General features: G+C 36.0%; 1 protein-coding gene across 26 annotated transcripts in view; it reads left to right on the top strand.

Annotated features, from left to right (window-relative positions):
* Window positions 1-19273, top strand: part of PTPRK (protein tyrosine phosphatase receptor type K) — a 390148-nt gene extending 370875 nt beyond the window's left edge. For all 26 annotated transcript variants that reach the window (XM_087941283.1, XM_087941299.1, XM_087941305.1 and 23 more), the window contains 7 exons: window positions 5722-5871; window positions 6314-6487; window positions 8147-8278; window positions 11526-11651; window positions 12826-12989; window positions 14971-15106; window positions 17732-19273. In XM_087941283.1, the coding sequence (XP_087797409.1) occupies window positions 5722-5871; window positions 6314-6487; window positions 8147-8278; window positions 11526-11651; window positions 12826-12989; window positions 14971-15106; window positions 17732-17785 (936 nt within the window). In that variant the 3' untranslated portion in view covers window positions 17786-19273. The remainder of the gene's footprint in view (window positions 1-5721; window positions 5872-6313; window positions 6488-8146; window positions 8279-11525; window positions 11652-12825; window positions 12990-14970; window positions 15107-17731) is intronic.
* The last annotated feature ends 945 nt before the right edge of the window (window positions 19274-20218 follow it).

Raw genomic sequence — 20218 nt, forward strand, 5'->3', positions numbered from 1 at the left:
ATCTTCTTTTGCCCTTTATTGTTTAATCGATCTTTGTTCTATCCATTCGTACCAGCAGTTTCAGCTGTCATAGTACATTATGTATCTTTTCCTTTTAATGCCAAAGTTGATTTGTCCATGTCTGCACAATTTGCTATTTTTTGAATAATCAGTTCCTCTGGTGGAATATGAGGTTGCTTCCAACATTGTGCAAAGGCCAGTCTGGCCGCTGTCAAAATATGTACTATTGTATACTTTGCTTTTTTTGAGATTTGTTTATTAAAGATCCCTAATAGAAAGAGTTCTGGTTTAAATTCAATCTGTTCTATTGTCATTTCCTCCAACCATTTTCTAATTTTCTGCCAATATTTTTGTGCCTCTATGCAAGACCACCACATATGGAAGAAAGTTCCCTCCTTTTTTTTACATTTCCAGCAATTCAGACTCATGTTGGGGTGCATTTTCGCTAATCTCGAGGGAGGACTGTTCCATCTGTAAAACATCTTATAGGCATTTTCCTTGTAGGCTGCCAATTTTGTGATTTTATTATTTCTACTCCATACCTTCTGCCATTCTATTAAAGTGATACTACGTCTTATATTCCTACTCCAGGCTATCATATTCCCTTTGACAATTTCTTCCTCTAATTCTGCCTCTAGTAGGTAATTATAAAATTTTGTTATATTTTTTTTTGTCTAGGCCTAATAGAATTTTGTCTAGTTGCTGAAGTTTATTATTGATTCCAAATTCTTTCTTATCCTGTTTGTATCTACTCTGTACTTGAAGATATGCCCATCTGTCAATTTGTACTCCCTGGTCCTGAAAATCTTGCCACAATTTCAAATTTCCTTGCACATCCAATAAGTCCTTGTATAATCATCTTACTAATATCCAAGTTATTTGGGTGGATAATTGCTTCCATTGTTGGAATCCAGATTGGTATCTTTAAATAATGTTTTCTCCTTATTTTCTTCCAGTTAGTCAATAATACATCTCTAATTAAGTGTCTGTGAAAGTATTTCTGGGTGGTTTTCCCGATATCCCATAGGAAAGCATGTCACCCCCTCTGTAGATCATGGCCTTCTAAAACTAACATTCTCTTGTTTGTTACGTTCACCCATTACTTCAACCATACTAAGGAGGCCGCACTATAGTACAGCTTCCAATTTGGAAGGGCCATCCCTCCCCTGCTCTTCATATCTTGCATTGCCTTTAAATTTATCCTTGGTTTTTTCCTTTGCCAAATGAATTTTGTGATTATTTTAAGTTCTTCAAAATACTTTTTGTATACTTTAATTGATATCGTCTGAAATATATAAATAAATTTTAAAAGAATAGACATTTTAATCATTACAATTCTACCTAATTGTGAAAGTTTCAGTTTACCCCATGTTTCTAAATCCTTCTTTACCTGTTGCAATAGTTTGTCGTAGTTAGTGTTTTGCAATGTGCTGTCAGCCATATTCCTAAGTATTTAACTTTCTTTATCAGTTGAAATCCCATGACCTTTTCTAATTCTAACTTCTGTTTTCCTGTTAGATTTTTAGTCATTAATTTCATTTTCTTTCTATTAATTTTTAATCCTGCAACTACTCCAAATTGTTCTAACTTGTTCATCAATTTTTGTCCTCTTTCAATTGGCTCTTCAATAAAAAAAAAAAAACATGTCATATGCAAATGCTTGCAGCTTATATTCTTTCTTAACCTTTAGTTCTTTTATGTCTGGATTCTGTCTAATATATGTTAATAATGTTAGAGCAGGGGTGAGAGTGGGCAACCCTGTCTGACTCCTTTCTCTATTTTTACTGGGCGGTTATATTCCGCATTTATCGTAATATTCGCCTGTTGTATGGTGTAAATAGTGGTTATAATATTTTCAAATTTGGTGCCTAAATTCATGTTATAAATTCTTTGGATTAAATTCAATTCAAATTATCGAAGGCCTTCTGTGCATCTAAAAACATAAAGGCTATTTGTTTCTCAGGGTGGGCTTCATAAAATTCCAGAACATCTAGTACTATTCTTAAATTATTCCTGATTTGACTGTTCAGGAGAAATCCATTTTGGTCTTGGTGTATCAGGTCAATCAAAATTCTTTTTAATCTGTTTGCAACAATAGAAGTGAATATTTTATAGTCCATATTTAACAAGGAAATTGGCCTGTAGTTTTGTATATATCAGGGGTCCAAGTCTTCCTTCGGGATCAGTGAAATCAATGCCCCCCTCCATGAGTCCGGCATTCTGGCTGCCCATAGGACATCATTAAAAATTTCCACCATAAGGGATCCTATTAGTTCTCCTATTGCCTTGTATAGTTTCCCTGGGATCCCATCTGGTCCCAGAGATTTACTATTTTTCTGATTCTCTATTGCTGTTTTCAATTCAGACCAAGTAATATCTTTGTTTAATAATTCTTTCATCTCTTCCCCGATTACTTTATCCTTCATTTTATCTAGATAGTTTCTTATCCTATCCTCATTGATCTCCTCCTTTTTATATAAATCTTCAAAATACTTATGGGCAATTTCTTTTTTCTGTTCTAACCCCTGCTGTGTATCTCCATTTCCATCTATTAATTGGTAAATCAATCTTTTTTCCTTCCCTTTTTTAAGTCTATAGGACAACCATCTTCCTGGCTTATTAGCATGCTCAAAATAAGTTTGTCTAGTTCTATTCAAATTTATAATCATTCTCTCTTTTTCAATTCAATTCAATTTGTGTTTAATTATTGTTTTGCAATCTTGAAACGTTTGGGGTATTTTGTAATTGAATTTCTAATTCTTTAATTTTTGTTGTAGTTTATTTTGCTGGGCATATTTTTCTTTATTCCTCTTGGCATTATAAGAGATTGTTATACCTCTTATTACTGCCTTCGTTTTGTTTCATAGTTGCTCCATTGTTATTTTCCTTTAAGAAACAGTTTAATTCCTCCTTAAGTTTATTTGTATATTCTTTTTCTCTAATTAAATGCATGTTTAATGTCCACCTTTTCCTGGGTTTTTTTTCTACCTTTCCAGATTATGTGAATTGGATTGTAGTCTGCCCATGTATTGGGTAGAATTTCAATCCCTTTTATTTCATTTGCTATTTCCCCATTCATCCATGCCATGTCAATTTGTGTCCATATTTGGTGCGGGTTTGAATAGAATGTAAATTGTTTTTTCTCAAGGGTTTAACCTTCTCCATATATCAATCAAATCTAACTCCCTCATCATTTCCATACATATTTTTGGAAGCTCTCTTTTTCTGTTTCTTCCTCCTATACTGTGGTCTTTTTGGTAATCTGCAATAGCGTTAAAGTCCCCTATGATACAAATATTTCTTTTTTCCAATCCTACTAATTTTTCATATAAATATTTAAAAAACTCTTTTTGCTCTCCATTTGGGCATAAATTACCACTAAAGGGTTGGGAATAGCATTAATCCAGATCTGCAAAACCAGAATTCTTCCATCAGGATCCGACCATATTAACTCTGCTTTCATGTCCTCTTTCACATACACTGCTATCCCTTTTTTTTTTTACCCGCAGCTGCCGATGCAGTAAATAGCTTCCCTAATTTCGGGCATTCTAAATATTTTTCATGTGATTTCTTTATATGGGTTTCTTATAGGCATACTATGTCAGCATTTTGCTTAATTAATTTGGCTGTTGTCCTTTTCCTTTTTATCATAGAATTTAGACCATTTATGTTAATTGACAATATTTTCCTTTCTTCTTCCATTACTTAATTTTGTTTCGCTCTTTGTCTCATGACTGCTCCAGTTTCTCTTTGTGCCTTTCTCTTTTTGTTGTTACTAGATGATTTTTCTTACTTCTTGTTTTTCTTCTTTATTTTTGATTGGTCTTATTCTTCTTGAATGTTTAAGTCTAATTAATTCTCGCTCTTTGCCTTGTAGCAACTCCAAGTTCTGCTTGTGGTTTATACTGTGCCTTGCTTTCTTCTTTTTCTTCTGTTGTTGCTGGTTATTTTTAAATTTTTCTGGGGTCTTCTGTCCCTTCTTTTGATGCTCTTGGTCTTCTTGGGATTTTGGTTCTGATTCGTCTTTGCTGTTCTGCTCTTCAGAGCCTACCAGTATTTCATAGAAATCTTAGGCTTTTTCTAAAGAGTCTACTTTAATTTTTCTTTCCCCCCAAGTAATTAACATCCCTTCTGGGACAAGCCATTTAAACATAATACCTTTTCAATTTAATTGGGCCACCAGGGATTTGTAATTTCGTCTTGCTTCTCTAACTCTTCTTGGGATTTGTTTAAGAACTGAGATTTCTTTGTCCTTATACTTAATTGTTTTGTCTCTTGATATTTTGTGTGTAATGTCCTGGACCTTTCTTCTTGCAAAACGTACATGCACTTCTCTTGGGCATTTGTGTCATCTTGCATAATTAGTACTTACTGTATGGACTTCATCCAACTCTTTCAAAATCTCATCTTTGTCTCTTTCCAGTACTTCTGCCAAGATTTCCTCCATCACCTGATCTAAGTCATCTTCTTTTGATTCCACTATATTTTGGAATCTTAGATACATTGCAGCCTTGTCCATTTCTAAATACACCAGGGAATCTTTAATTTCCTTACTCACAGTCTTTAAGTGCTCATCCACTCTTTCCAATTTGTTCTGTCCTTTTCTCTACTTTGCCGGCGTCGGGAGGGACGTCCCAAAAGGGAAATTTTTCTATTTCTAACACACTCTGCCATTGCTGGTCATGACATGACATTGTCATTTTTAAAATAAAAATATATGCAGGTAATCATCGACTTACAACCACAGTGGAGCCCAAAACGTCTATTGCAAAGCAAAACAGTGGTTAAGTGAATGAGTGATATTTTTGCCACAGTTGTTAAGCGAATCATTGCAGTGTGTTAAGTGAATCATGTGGCTGTTAAGTGAATTTGGCTTTTCCCATTGACTTTACTTGTCAGAAACTGGCTGCAAAGGTTATAAATGGTGATCATGTAATCCTAAGACAATGCAATAAATAACCCTAGGACAGTGTCATAAATATATGCCAGTTGTCAAGCACCTGAATTTTGATCACATGATGATGGGGATGCTGCAAATATCTCAGTGTGAAAAACGGCAATAAGTCACTTTTTTCAGTGCCATTGTAACTTTGAACAGTCACTGAACAAATGGTTGCAAGTTGAGGGCTATCTGTACTTTCAAGCATACAACTTTATACAAATATGGCATACCAACAAAGTGTTGGTGGTATGTTATTATTTTTCATAGATGTGAGCAAAAACATAACCATTCCCCAACATTATTTCTTTAATTTTGCCGTTAAGTATTGTTGGGATTAAAAATTTGCCATTCTTTAAAATGTATACTTTTTGACTGAATATTACTTTAAAATTACACAGCACTGTTTCTTAGCTTAGGTAAGCGAGATGCAAATTGTCTTTTTAAGCTTTCTTGAATAAGGGTGTTAATGGGGTTAGGAGAGATTTCATTCCTTTAAGAACCATTTCTGGATTCAATAATTAAGACATCTTACGAAATGTTAGAAAAAAACATCCTAGCCAATAAAAAACATCCTAGCCAATAAAATCAGCTCAATAGACTTAGCTGGAGAGGTGGTGGACTTTCTTTTATTAGATGCTTTCAAGTGGCACTACACATCAACTAGGTGCTGAGAATGCTGTAATTTGTACTCCTGTACTGAGCAAGAGGTTGGATTCGGTGACCTAAATGATCTGTCCAACTGTAGGATCCCCAAACTTCTTCTGTTCTTTCTCTGGCAGGAACAGTATATCTTTATTCATGATGCCATCCTGGAAGCCTGCTTATGTGGAGAAACTGCCATCCCAGTCTGTGAATTTAAAGCTGCATATTTTGACATGATTCGAATAGACTCTCAGACAAACTCTTCACATCTTAAAGATGAATTCCAGGTACATCCGTTGGTTGATGTCACTTTAAAAACACCATTTCTTTGCTTTTGAAAATACAGAATGTTTTGTACCTCCTGTGTCAGATTCATAATGCATTGTCCTCTTCTGTCATGGTGTTCTTTCATGTCTGCATATGGGGAATATCACTGTGTGATTGTAATCACTATAGCCTGCCAATTCATTTGAACGTGGATGACTTTTGGCCTATCAGGAGCAATTTTTGCATTTTAGATAAGTGTAAAATACAGGGCATGAATTTTACATGATGATTTCCAATTCTGTATATGCAGATTCTCATCCCTTACTCCTGACTAAACAGAAGTAAATGTGCTTTTGCTTTCTTTGTGGCTTTCAATATTGTCACCTTGCCTGTATCCCTTATGCCCAAACCTCTTTGAGTTAGGTACACAATGTCAAAATAAATATTTCTTTTGCCTTGTAGACCCTGAATTCTGTGACTCCTCGGCTGCAAGCCGAAGACTGCAGCATAGCATGTTTGCCAAGAAATCATGACAAAAACCGCTTTATGGATATGCTGCCACCTGACAGATGTCTGCCTTTCTTAATTACTATTGATGGCGAGAGCAGCAATTACATCAATGCTGCCCTTATGGATGTAAGTGACTATTTTCCTTGACTAGATGAGAAATATGCAATAGAATTATTGGTACTTGGAAAAAAAGATTAATTCATACTTATTCTGATGTGCAGCAATATACTGATTTTTCTGACATTATGAATATTACAAGTTTTTTAGAGTTGAAAATTGCTGAGGAGAAATGATAGGAGACCTTGGATATTTTTATACTTTAATGCAGCCAGTAAGTGATCTTGTATTTTGAGGAAACGATCACTTCCAACCTGCCAAATGACTCATGGTTACGTACACCTAAAAACCAAAACAGTTATTTTCCACATTCTAATTAATTCATTAGTGTTTATACAGTTGTTATTAAAAAAAAATAAAAAACAAGAAGTATCCCGAATGATCTTAGCCTTGAAAAGCCCTTCTGAACAAATGTCCTTTCCCTTCAGAAGAAGTTAGAAAAATCCAAAAGAACAGAAAGAAGAGCTCTCTCTCAGCCTGCTGCTTGCAGATCCCTTCTGAGCTTTTTCAAAAAGTCAGAAGCAAGGAAAAGTGGGAGTTCAGATTTCTTTAACTTTTCTTGGCAGTACAGCATGGAAACCAGAGCCTATAATAGTGTCTAGAGCAGAGGTCTCCAAACTTGGCAACTTTAAGACTTGTGGACTTCAACTCCCAGAATTCCTCAGCCAGCATAGTTTGGGGACCCCTGGTTTAAAGAGAAGCATGAGTTAGGCATGTCTCATTCTTTTATACTATTTGCCTCTGGGCAATGTAGCTTCAATGATCGATCCTAGGAAGAACTCCCTATTTATCTTTTCATCTTTCCTTCCAAGAGGTTTGATAGTGGTGATTAGACCAGCTGACTCAATCCTTTATACCAGTCAGTGGGAAAGTACAGTAGGTAGGTAGGCAAAAGTCAACTGGCAGCATTTATCTCCCAGAAGCTACTGTAACTTTTAAAATTTCCTTTTACTCCTATTACCTCCTTCTCCTAGATCAGCAAGCCCCAACTTTTTGGGCACCAGGGACCGGTCCCATGGAGAAAGGTTTTTCCAAGGACCGGAGGAGGTGTGGTTTTGCATGCTGCCTGCATCCCGTGGATGGGGCTTCATTTGTTTGTATGGACCGCTACTGGTCCATGGACCGGGGAGGGGAACCCCTGCCCTAGATAACTAATTCTTCTGCTACATAAAGAGAAAGGATGCAGAAGGAAGTAATAGGAGCACATGCTCACGTTCACAGTTTCTCATATACACCAATCATCCCCATAATCCAATTCTCAGTTAGCTTAAACAAACTAACTCATTAATCCCCCTGTTGACACCCAGCATAACTCTAAAAAAAAAGCTAGCAACTGTTCATGGTCAAGGTCATTCTGCCTTAAGATCTATCATGAGGACAAAAAAAATAAATCCATCATGCTCTTTTTCTCCAAGATAAAGAAGTAAACTAAAGTGAAAGCAAAAACTAAGAAGCTCCTTAGTTCTGGCCAAGATTTAATTTTTTATTTCCTGGTCCCATGCTCCTCAAAATGAAAGGAGTTAATATATTGTCTGTTTTGATATTATTCTGTTGCTCAATCTGGAGAGTGGTGCAGTGGTTGTGTAAAATTTATATGTTTATTTGACGAGGGAGATATTGTTGCCTGCATTTCTTTTTTATTTGTATTTTATCTATTTTTAAATACAGAGCTACAGACAACCTGCTGCTTTCATTGTCACTCAGCATCCTCTGCCGAACACTGTGAAGGATTTCTGGAGACTAGTCTACGATTATGGCTGTACCTCTCTCGTGATGTTAAATGAAGTTGATTTAGCGCAAGTAAGATCTTGATGTTGAAAAAGTTTGTGCAATCCACCTTAAAAAGGCTGACCTTTTTTTTTTTTTCAGTAGAAAATTTCACTCAGATTCAGTCTGAAATGGTATTGATCTTCTGTATATGGTACATTGCATAAACATCTGTACTACAGATGGCTTCCACATAGATACAGTTATACTGTATATCACGGGTGTCAAACTCAATTTCATTGAGGGCCGCATGAGGGTTGTGTTTGACCTTGGGGGGCCAGGGTGGGCATGACCAATGTGGGTGTGGCCAGCTCGATGTCACTCATGTTTCCTGTGGTGGCCCAAATGCTCTGCCAGTGAAAATGGGCTCCCAAGCTCCATTTCAAGCTGCGATGGCCTCCTACAACCCTCTTCCAGGAAAAATAGAGCTGGGGAGGGCCACATGCAACCCTCCCCAGCTCCATTTTCACTGGCATAGGCCACACAGGTCAGTCCTTTGCTGTCTCCAGGATGGCCCCCACAGGCCAGATCTAAGCACCCCATGGGCCAGATCCAGCCCATGGGCCTTGAGTTTAACACCGCTGTGAATACACACACACACACAACATAACATACATAGACTCATGTGTCTTCCTTATACAGATTTAGATAAATATTCCTTTTTATAATTAGTATTTTCCTGCGGGTGCTTTTGTTTTTATCAACTGAGTGTTGATCCATTGGTTGTAACAGGAATTGACCAACCAACTTGTCACCTGACCCTGCCGTCAAGGGCTGAGGGAAAGTGGCTGGCCCAAAGCCATTTTCCCTCAGCCAGCTTTCATGCCTTAGGCGAAAATAGAACTCACAATCTCTTAATTTCTAGTCTTGTGCCTTAACCACTGAACCAAACTGCCTCTCACATTTAGAGGTCTTTAGATGTAGATATATAGATAAATAGAAAAGGAACATGTGTTCACATTAAAATCCAAAGCGTTTCTGAGAATGCTTGGCTACCTATAGTGAATTAGAAGGAACGTCTTTTACATAAATGGATATACTTTTAGGTCCTAAATCCACAAACATGATTATAAAGTATAATTATAATGTAACTAACTAGCCAATAGGAATATGCATTGAATTCAATTGAATTCCAGACTGAAGCAGGCCCATTCAGACAGAGTCAGAAGAGGGTCAAATCTAGACCATGATCTGTACATGATCCTTTCTGAGGTTTTCATTATTATTTGAGATTAATAAGCAAACAGAAATCATGTCAATAGATAGTTATACATTTCTCCATGATTTTGTGAAGTAACAGACACTACTTGTATGTAAGAAGAGTAGGAAAGAAGGGCACAATGAAATCTAGATTTAACAGCCCACGAAGAGGAGGGCATCCATTATTCCTGAGTCACAAATTATTTATTTTATTTGCAACTGTTTGTGTTATTTGTATAAGGCAAATATACAAGGCAAATGACATTAATTGATGGACTAATTTGCCACAAATAATATAAGGTTAACTATTTCATGAAAACTACTTTGGATATAACAAACTAGTCCGCTATTTCAGGGAAATATTTCACATAAGAAATATGATCCACACTATCCAGAATTAAGATTTTACTTTGCTAACTTTTACTCCTATTAAATGATTTTGCTAAGACTTCAGTCATAAATTTTCATGAAGCAATGCTGAATGTATCAAACTTTTGTTCTGTCATTCGGTATTATTTACTGATACTCTTTCCTAGGAACAGGAAAAGTTTGATTTTCTGGAAAAGATTTTGATTTCTTGGATTTTGGTATCTCGCTATAGCAGTTGGTATTGTGTCAGAAAGTACTTGACATTCAATTGTTTTGTCTCAACTATAATTTTTTTGTTCCATCACATCCACCATTCACTCTGTTTACTGGATTTTCCATCTCTAGCCTTAGTTGAGCATAGGAGCCATAGTGACACAGTAGTTCGAATTTACTACTGCAGCAGTGGTAGCATTCAATTTTTTTTACTACTGGTTCTGTGGGTGTGGCTTGATGGGTGTAGCAGGAGAAGGTTACTGTAAAAGCTCCAGTCAGAGGTGGTATTTGCTGGTTCTCCAAACTACTCCAAATTTCTGCTACCGGTTCTCCAGAACTGGTCAGAACCTGCCGAATACCACCTCCACTGCAGGTTAATTCTGCTGACTGCCAAGGGTTCAATACTCAACAACTCAAGGTTGACTCAGCCTTCCATCCTTCTGAGATCAGTAAAATGAGGACCCTGATTGTTGGGGGCAACATGCTGACTCTGTAAACCACTTAGAGAGGGCTGTAAATCACTGTAAAGCGGTATATAAGTTTAAGTTTAAGTGCTATTGCTACATGCTTTAAAATTTATGCACACTCTATACCCTGAGCTATTCTTCTGATATTTATAGGTTTCTGTCCTAGGGATATGTAAATGATATTGATACTGGGCATTTAAAATAAATAAGTAGAAGTAGGGAGGAAAGGAGGGAAGAAAAGAAGGAAGTAAGTAAATAAGCAGAAAAGTCTCTCATCACGGTCACATCTCTGTACTCTGTGATACAAAAACCTTTACTATTAATTTTTTTAATGTTTCAAGTTTCTAAACTGGGGCCATCTCCATTATGTAATTTTTTTTGTAACAGTGCCCCACTGGTTATGCTTTAGGCGATACCTGTTTCCTATTTTAGAAGATCCAGATACTGTTCTTGCACAAAGATTCATTAGCGAATTAATCTGCAATACAGCAAGGTAACAAATAAAAAGAAAAAAGCTATGATTTTTTAATCTTAGCCAACTGAGCTAAGATTTGCATTTGAGTCCCCAATTCAACTGGAAAGTCTCCATATTAGCCCAAAGTAAATTGGGCTGTTTGTCATGCTATCAAATTGGTCCAGGCATATTATTATCAATTCACACCCTTGCTGGCTAATAGATATTCTGTACTGCTAAATAAAAAATATTTAATGTAAAAGAGACTGCTAAGAAGAAGATGAGGTTTCATATAGTGAACCTGTTGCCCTCCTTCCAGATGTGAGTCAGTTTAATTAAGCATAAGAACTGTGAGCTCCATCAACAGTTACAATTAATAGAAGAGTTGGATAATTAAAAACTGCTTTACCATGCAAAAATGTGAACATTTTTTCCAATCTTGCATTGTTGTATTTGCATAATGATTAAGCTGTCATGATTCTGATCTCTTACTTAGAAGACACCGCGATGTATGGTGATTTAGCACCATGTCTAAAGCTACTTAAATGTTTACATACATTTATTTAATATCACATAGGGATGTCCACAATATTGGCCAGAGGAAGGAATGCTGAGATATGGTCCTATTCAGGTTGAGTGCATGTCCTGTTCAATGGAGTGTGATGTAATCAACAGAATTTTCAGGATATGCAATTTAACAAGGGTAAGGCATGTTTACTGATCTATTATAATAGACTTCCATATCCAGAAAAACATGTTTATAAAAATTAAATGACTTTAATAAAAAATAAAACCTTACTGTATGGTAGCGTTTCTCAACTTTGTGGTAACTTTAAGACACGTGGACCTCAACTCCTACAATTCAAGTTCTTTTAGCTATATCATCGTTGCTGGACCTGTTAGCAGCCATTTCAAGAAACTTGCCTTTTCTTGATCTTGTTCCATAACCACAAAGGCCCTGGAACATACTCATTTTAAGTTCAGGAGGCATTGTAAGCCACCCAATCTCCTTAACTCAAGTGGGTATTTTCCTTAGGTTGAAGACCTAGCTTGACTCTAAAAAGAAAAATCATGTCTCCAACAGGTACAATGAGCATATCAGATCAAAAAACTGCAACCTTGAACTGAAAACATTGCATTTGATTTAATTCTAGCAGCTGTTCTTTTCCCTGGAAATCCCCTCATCTTATCTCCAGAATTTTTTTCAAACTTTCCTCAGATGGTATAGGGGTTTGCAAGAAAAGAGAAAGGAAAAGATTTCTGTAATAATTAGAATTGCTAAGAATCAGATTATTTCTGCATTAAAAGGCCACAATATTTTACTATCTGCCAGCCTAAACTTTTTTACAGGAGTTTTGAAAAGATGAAAAACTTTGAATATTTTGCTTTGCATCTAAATTTTCCTAAATTAATTAATTTTCCTAAAATTAATCTGTGGCATTGGTAATTGAGCTACATGTTCTCTGACAAAAATGGATTCCCCCACCCGCAACAATAAAGCCCTTTGGACCAGGATTTGTTTATAGAAATTTGACTAAATAATTGCAAACGTTTTTCTTGGATTCACTATGTGAGATGGCTGGCTATTCAAAGGTGATAAATAAACAATATTTTTGAAGAATACTTTTTTTTCCGTAGCACCAATGCAAGCTGAGATATGACTTAACCTACATTGCAAACCAACTCATCTTCATACTTTTGTAATTGCAGAGTAAAATTTTGAGTCACCATACTTTCTACTATCCTGCCTGATGAACTAGAAAACTAGCCTGCCATAAACTTTTCACCGATTTTAATATAGCCTCTCATTCTTTTGAAACTTCATTGTATTGTCTGCAGTGGGTATAAAATTGGTTTGTTTTTTGGTTTCTCATTAGCCTCAGGAAGGTTACCTGATGGTTCAGCAATTCCAGTATCTGAGTTGGGCACCTCATAGAGATGTCCCAGGCTCCAAGAGGTCATTCTTAAATTTAATTCTTCAAGTGGAAAAGTGGCAAGAAGAATGCGAAGAAGGGGAAGGGAGAACCATAATTCATTGTCTGTAAGTGTAATTTAGCATTTTAATCCTATTTATTTTCTCCATACTGTGGACTGGAATTTCATGTAGGTGAATGTTCTAGGTATGTTTCACTAACAGAACAATATGTGTACTCCCATTTCTCTAGCCAAAGAGAAATATTTCTTCTTCCCAAGAACAGTGTGTGCCTTTCTCATTTTATGATAGTGTATCTTGTTTGATGATATCGGGCACTTGAACATGGTTACCTAGGTTATTAAATGTAATGGAAAAATGAGAGATATGTCGGACTACATTGTATATAGGCCAGCTCAAGCATTTAGAGCTACTTTCCAAGAAAAATCTTTCTTACAACCATTGAACATCGACCAAATTTAATTTCCTCCTTCTAATAGGTCCCCCATTCGAGGCACTTTTGCTAGGGCCAAGAATATATAATTTTAGAGACTGAAGTCATCTATATGTAAGCATCTCCTCCTCCTCCTCCTCCTCCTCCTCCTCCTCCTCCTCCTCCTCCTCCTCCTCCTCCTCCTCCTCCTCCTTCTTTTTCTTCTTTTCTGTCTCTCTCTCTCTCTCCCCTCCCTCCTTCTCACTCTCTCTCCCATCTATCTCCTCCCCTACTCATTTCAACATGTTGCTGTATGGTTATGATCTAATTAGAGTTACCTTATATTACAGTGAAGAAACAGAAACTGAGCCCAAATACAACAAGGGTATTGTTGGGTAACAGGTTATCAAGGAAAAAAGAAGAAGGATGATATAAAACCATAATAGGAGATAACCAAAAGCTAATTACACGTCTTTCAAAAAGACATGAAGGAGTAGTGATGGGACATTTTAATTATTTCAACATCTGTTGGAAGATAAACTCTGACAAACATGGTCCTTTGAAGAAAATAATTGATCTGTCCCTCTGAAAATTCTTCAGTGGGTTTAACAAGGCATGTGTGGTCAGCTCTGCTTGACTTAATCTTAATCAACAGGGAAAACAAAAGTGGTGGAACAATTGAAGAAAAGTAACATGTACAGATGAAATTCTTTATAGTCAAGAATACTGAAGGTTAATGTAATCAAAGCACATAACCTTTATTGCCATTAATTTTTCCCCTGTGGGAACTCTGGCACACATTAAAAATGAAAATCTATTTCCTGCTCTCAAAAGTGTACACATACATTATATGCATATAGTTATGCTATATACCAGTGGTGGTGAACCTATGACACACGTGCCACAAGTGGCACGCAGAGCCCTCTCTGTGGACACATGCGCCATCACCCCAGCTCAGCTCCACCATGCATGTGCACATGTCTCCCACGGCCAGCTTCGAGTTTCTGCTGCACATGCATGGGGATGGGGCACCTGCATGGGGGCGCATGCAGGGTGCACACATGCACCAGACATGCATTGCATTTTGGGTATATGTGCACACATGCTTTGGGCACTTGGGGCCCAAAAGGTTCACCATCATTGCTATATACATACATATATATATACCTACACCCTAACATATAGAAACAAATAAAGTGCATATAAAGACCTCAATATAGTGAATTATTACTAGAAAGTAATGATGAGAGAAACTGAAGTTCAAGGCGAATCTCAAAAAAGATATACGTAAAGCACCATAACAAATACCAGTAATTGGGAGGGAGAAGGATGGGAAAAAAAAGATGTCAGAAGAAGCCAGAGTGGCTGCCCAAAAAAGTTGAGTGAAAATCTGAAAATGGAAAGGGGAGATAATGGAAGCTGACTGAAAGTCATTTCACTAAGGAAAACACATAATAATAACCCATATGTGTAGAACTAATGACAGAAAAGATAAAACTCAGAATGAGCAGAGATTCATGAAGGATATGGCTAAGAACTAGAAATAGGACCTGTTTAAGTGTCTTGGCAACATGCTAACCAATTACAAGAACAGGCAGAGTTGCTCAGTTCCAAATTGATTCAGCCTTCTTTACAAAGCATTTTTTTTTTGTTAACCATTGTTCTTTTCCTATTCAGGAACGGCGGTGGACGAAGTGGGATGTTTTGTGCCATAGGCATTGTAGTGGAAATGGTTAAAAGGCAAAACGTCATTGATGTTTTCCACGCAGTAAAAACTTTACGGAACAGTAAGCCTAACATGGTAGAAACACCGGTAAGTTATGTTCTGCTGATAATCAAATAAACAAACAAATGAAAATCATATAAGTCACCTGAATAAAATCATTTTTTTCCAAGACTCCAAGAAATACAGACTATGTTCAATTAATTATCAACATACTGTATATCAAAATAATTAGAATACATCTAGAATGTATTAATGCTGAAATATAGCTCTGTACAAATTCCCATGTGCTGAATGCATGCTGAAGGTCAAAGTCCTTATTCACTACTGAAAGTTCTAGGCCTTTAATGAATCTGAGAGACGGTGGTTTCACAGTAATCACTGGAAACATCTTTCTTTCTCTTTAACTTCCTGTCCTAATTTGACTTATAAGACAAAGAGAGTTTCAGGCAGTTTTAGGGTTACTGTCATCTCAATGCTAACTAAGAGGAGTCATTGGAGAAGACAACATAGCTTGTAAAGTAGTGGATAAGCTTTTGGAGAGAAGGCGTCAAATTGTTTCTTTTTAACAACCTACGTAGATATAGATGGTTTAAACAAGGAACCAGCAGGAAATGGTTATTTTTGTCAAGAAAATTCCAGACATTTCTGTGGAATTAAAATAATTTACTATCCAGGCAACCCACCATTTACCTATCTCTGCCAAATAAGATACATAGAGAATTTCCTTATAGGAGGCATCATCCAAAATTCATTAAAACTTTAAATGGTTTAGTGTATTATATCACAGGCTCCCGCCATTTTAAAAAATTATATTTATTAAAGGAAATGAGAGTGAGTGAAAGAGAGCGATAATGGTTATGTAAAGAAGAAGAAAACAGCTAGATACATTATAGTGATTTAGTCAAAGTAAATATTACAAAAGATAAGAAAGTGGCTAATTACCAAAAAAAGAGACAAAAAGATCCATGTAATATTCATAGGGAACAATATAGAAATAATTAAATTAAATCCTGAAGTTTATAATTAAATCTAGACTTGCGCATTTTTAAACTGCAGAAACTTAACATGTAGAAATCAAGGTTTTCTGCAGTGCATCAGAATAAAATAAGGTGTGCTTATTGCCAGTATTAGTTTGAAACCTACGAATCTATAGTCTGTGACTATTAAAGGTCATTTTTTAATTCTTTGAATTTGATTTCAGAACAATCATTGAAATGTAAGATAAATCAATCTACACAGCCCAGCCTCTCAAATTATGGAAACAATCCTAACTAAAAGCAATAGAATCACATATCAACTTTAATGCTTCTGATGTGGGATTTTTTAAAACAGTTGACATACATTCCTGCAAACAGAAAATGCATAATTAACATATTTACCTCGTATGTGTTTTCCTAAAATATTAGAGCATATAAAGTGGGAAAGAGTAAAGAATGGGAAGCAGGAAGGAAAATCAATGGACATGAGGATGAAAAGGCAGAAAGAAAGGAGAATTAGGGTCCAATTTGGGGCAAGAGGGGGGATCTTATGGCCCTTGAACTCCTACCATTCTTGGACAATTATGGCAAGAGTTATAATCTAAGATCAGTCAATTTGTGGAATAACAGATGACACACCTCTTCTATGACAAATAATTTCTTTTCCCCTTTAGCTACGACCACTATAATTATTTATAAATCCCTTTTGCATCCTTTCCTTGACAGAATATTCCCACTAGGAGATTTATGCACTGGTTTTGTTTTGTTCTGCTAGACTGGAGGAAGGCACAGATCTGTGCTTTATATCTTCCCCATTTATAATTTAAAAGCACTTCAGAATGCATACTTTATAATCAGTGTTGTTTATTTTAGTAATTTCTAGCCTGCTATGATTTCTAACAGCTTTGATTATACGTAAAAGCACAAAGCAATGGTGCTATTCTGTTACAGTCTGAGCAGCTGCCAAAGTGGGGGTATTTTCAAGGTCATGCTTTATGTGGGCAAAATGCTTGATCGCATCTCCAAAAGCTGTTAAGCTGGGAGAAAGAACCAACCAAGAAACCAGCCAAATATTCTCATCTGACCTCTACACACCACGTTAATCAGAGCGCTAGAACGAAACAGCAGTAATTTTTTTTAAAAAAAAATGTACTTCCTGTTAAGTGCTGTATGATGGTGGTTTTCTACACCTGGAGGAAGGGTGTAGCTAAACTTAACTTAAAAAGAAATCAGATAAAGAGTTGACATTTCTTTTCATCTGTCAGAATATTGTTCTTTCCAGATCATGGGCCTTTGTAAAAGATATATCTGTTAGGAAATGCACATTTTCATAATCTTATTATAAACTATGTAAGTTGACTTATTCAAATTCCTATCTTTTTTTTTTATTTTTAGAGCTTACATTTTATTCAATTTGGTGTAATACCAGCAATAGTATTAAAAATTGTTTGTCAGCTGATAAATGAATGTTAATATTTTTATTATTATTATTCTTTTGAAAGAGCAGAACTATTCTTTGGTAGACAAATAACTAGCAATGAGATATGAAGCCACTGATAACAAGGAATTCCAATTATTATTTTTTAACAAAAATCATGAACAAACATAAAAACATGGTGAATTAAGAACAAAATATGCAATTAAGTCTTTGGAGCAGTAGTGCTTCTTTCATTTTCTTTCCTTCACAAATATAATGTAACTTGTGTTTTTTGTTTTTGTTTTTTTGCTCTATTAGGAACAATATCGTTTCTGCTATGATGTCGCACTGGAGTACCTTGAATCATCTTAATATGAAAGGATAAATACAATCAAGTGAACCAAATAATATGAAATTTAATAAACTGTGTTTTGGCATCTGCTGTTGAACCTATGAAGAAACATTTTAGTGAAGGGGAGACTTAATTTTTAAATGCAAAAGTATTTTTCTTAATAAATGGTGTAAAGGAGAGAGAGAGAGAGAGAGAGAGAAAGAAAGACTATTGTTCTGTCCCTATACACAATCTGAATATAGTGCCACAAAAAAAAAATTAAGAGTCAAGGCAGAGAACATCTGCTAATCAAAGTAAAACTTTCCAGTGTTTGCATATTCCACTGACTCTCGGCTACATTAGTCCTGTCATCTGTTGCATGTATCTATTCTAGTGAATGTTTTATTTCACACTTGTTCTTAATTTCATACTGTTAAAAGTTTTTAAAAACACTGTGTACAGACTGATAATCTGTAGGTTTTATGTGTTGCAAGAATCTATATAGAGATACAGCCACACATACTGCAAACATTTTTAAAAATGGCATATTTTATTTTACTGTGCAATGACAGCCTGATCAAAGTTCTTTATAAAGAAATTCAAACATAAGCCAAAGACTCAAGTGTAAATATGTTTATATAGGAAAGAAAGCACATTGTATTTATTGTTTACTGACATTCCTTTTATGATGGTTGGACAGAACCATTTTTTTTCTTAGAAACATTGTTGCTGAAATCAAGTGTAAATGATTTTTGTAGATTATTTTTTGTATGTATTGTGTAAGTAGAAGGAGAGAAAATGAAAAGATCTTTTATGGATAAGCCAGAAAACATTGATACACTTTTTTGGTTGGGGTGTGTACGCGCTTATGAATGAAATTCATGTAAACAAGAAAAAGAAACCGAACATAAAACTTCTTTCTCAGACTATATAGAGGTTTTCTTTCAGTTTATAGTGATAAGAAATCAAATAGAAACTGCACATATATATAACTTTGGGAATTTCATTAATTTTTTAAGGAGTAAATGGGTTAATAATGAATGCTTGACACACAGAGCAAGTACAAAAATAAATAAAAATGCAAGTTAATAACATTTATTTTAATGTTTACAGTTGAGGCACAAGTTCTAGGCCACCGTACCAGTGCATTGTTCTCTTCTGCAATGCTGGAGGAATCTTCTGGTTCTCATTCGTGATTTCCCAGCTGAGCCAAGAAATCAGCTTTGGTTCAAGGCTTCAAAGAAGCTCCAGCTCTTCTCCCAGTGGTAGTCTAGATTTGTGGAAATGGTAGCTTTGTGTTCTGACAAAGCCAAAATGGATTGAATCAATTCAAGAGTTAGGTGATAGCTTTGGTATGTTTTTTACTTTGCTCTTCATATGCACATTCATAAGCCTGGACATATTTTCATAATGAAAAAAAAACATTTACTGTGTCCTGTTGATTTTTTTTTAATCAAGAGTAAATGATAAGGTGCTGATAAATATTCATGTAAAATAAGAGTGAATTAAAGAAGTTTTATAAAATATTACGTTCATGTGTCCTATTTTGATTACACTTATTCCTTTATGAAAAGAAACGTACACACCAGCACCACAGTTCCCTTGTGCAAGGTAATTCATCTCACACTAATTTTAAAAAAAATATGGTGGAAACTAGTCCAAGATCCACAACTCCTTTTATACACTGATACAAAAATCTCCGGGGAGCCAAATATGAAAGAGTACATAGTGTGTTGTTGAAGATAAAGGTCTTAAATTGAAGTTTTTCATGAAACAGGATTACAATACTAGTCTACCATATCTGTTTAAGGATGTTTGAAGCTACAAGTGACTTTGGAGCTGGACAGCTGGTGGGTGACCCTACAGATAGGGAGAAATTAGCTTGATATAAAAGACCCTAAAACCCCTGAGGTAATGTAGTGCCTCAATTGGACCTCTCCTGCTCCTACCAGAGGCAGTTCAGGACAGTTTACTTTATACCAGGCTTGGGGTCTTCCCCAACTTTCTGGGAAGGCAAGAGAAAGGACTATCAGAATCAAGGCCTACTTCCTTGCCACCACCATCAGTGTGGCTCCTTCGTATACCTTTAACTGTAGTGCTGTATTGAATCCAAGTATGGTAGGCTGAAGGAAGGAAGCATTCCTAATCCCTCATTTTAAAATCAAACTGTCCACTTAGGTAGCAACACTGATTGACAATCAATTGATAATCAATTTCACATGCTGTTGCACAAATGGAATAGACAACAGGTGGAAAGCATAGGCAGTTAGCAAGACATCCCCAATAAAGGAGTGGTTCTGCAGGTGGTGACCACAGACCACTTCTCAGTTCCTATGCTTTCTGGCCAATGGTTTGGTCACTTTTGAATGCTGGTGGTGCTTTCCCTCTAGTGGTAGCATGAGACGGAGTCTACAACCCACACAAGTGGGTCAGGTAGTGCAGCTCATCCAGGATGGCACATCAATGCGAGCTGT

This window comes from Pseudonaja textilis, chromosome 1, assembly GCF_049901715.1.
Source record: "Pseudonaja textilis isolate UNSWEBS1 chromosome 1, rPseTex1.2, whole genome shotgun sequence".
In the NCBI taxonomy this organism is placed as follows: domain Eukaryota; kingdom Metazoa; phylum Chordata; class Lepidosauria; order Squamata; family Elapidae; genus Pseudonaja; species Pseudonaja textilis.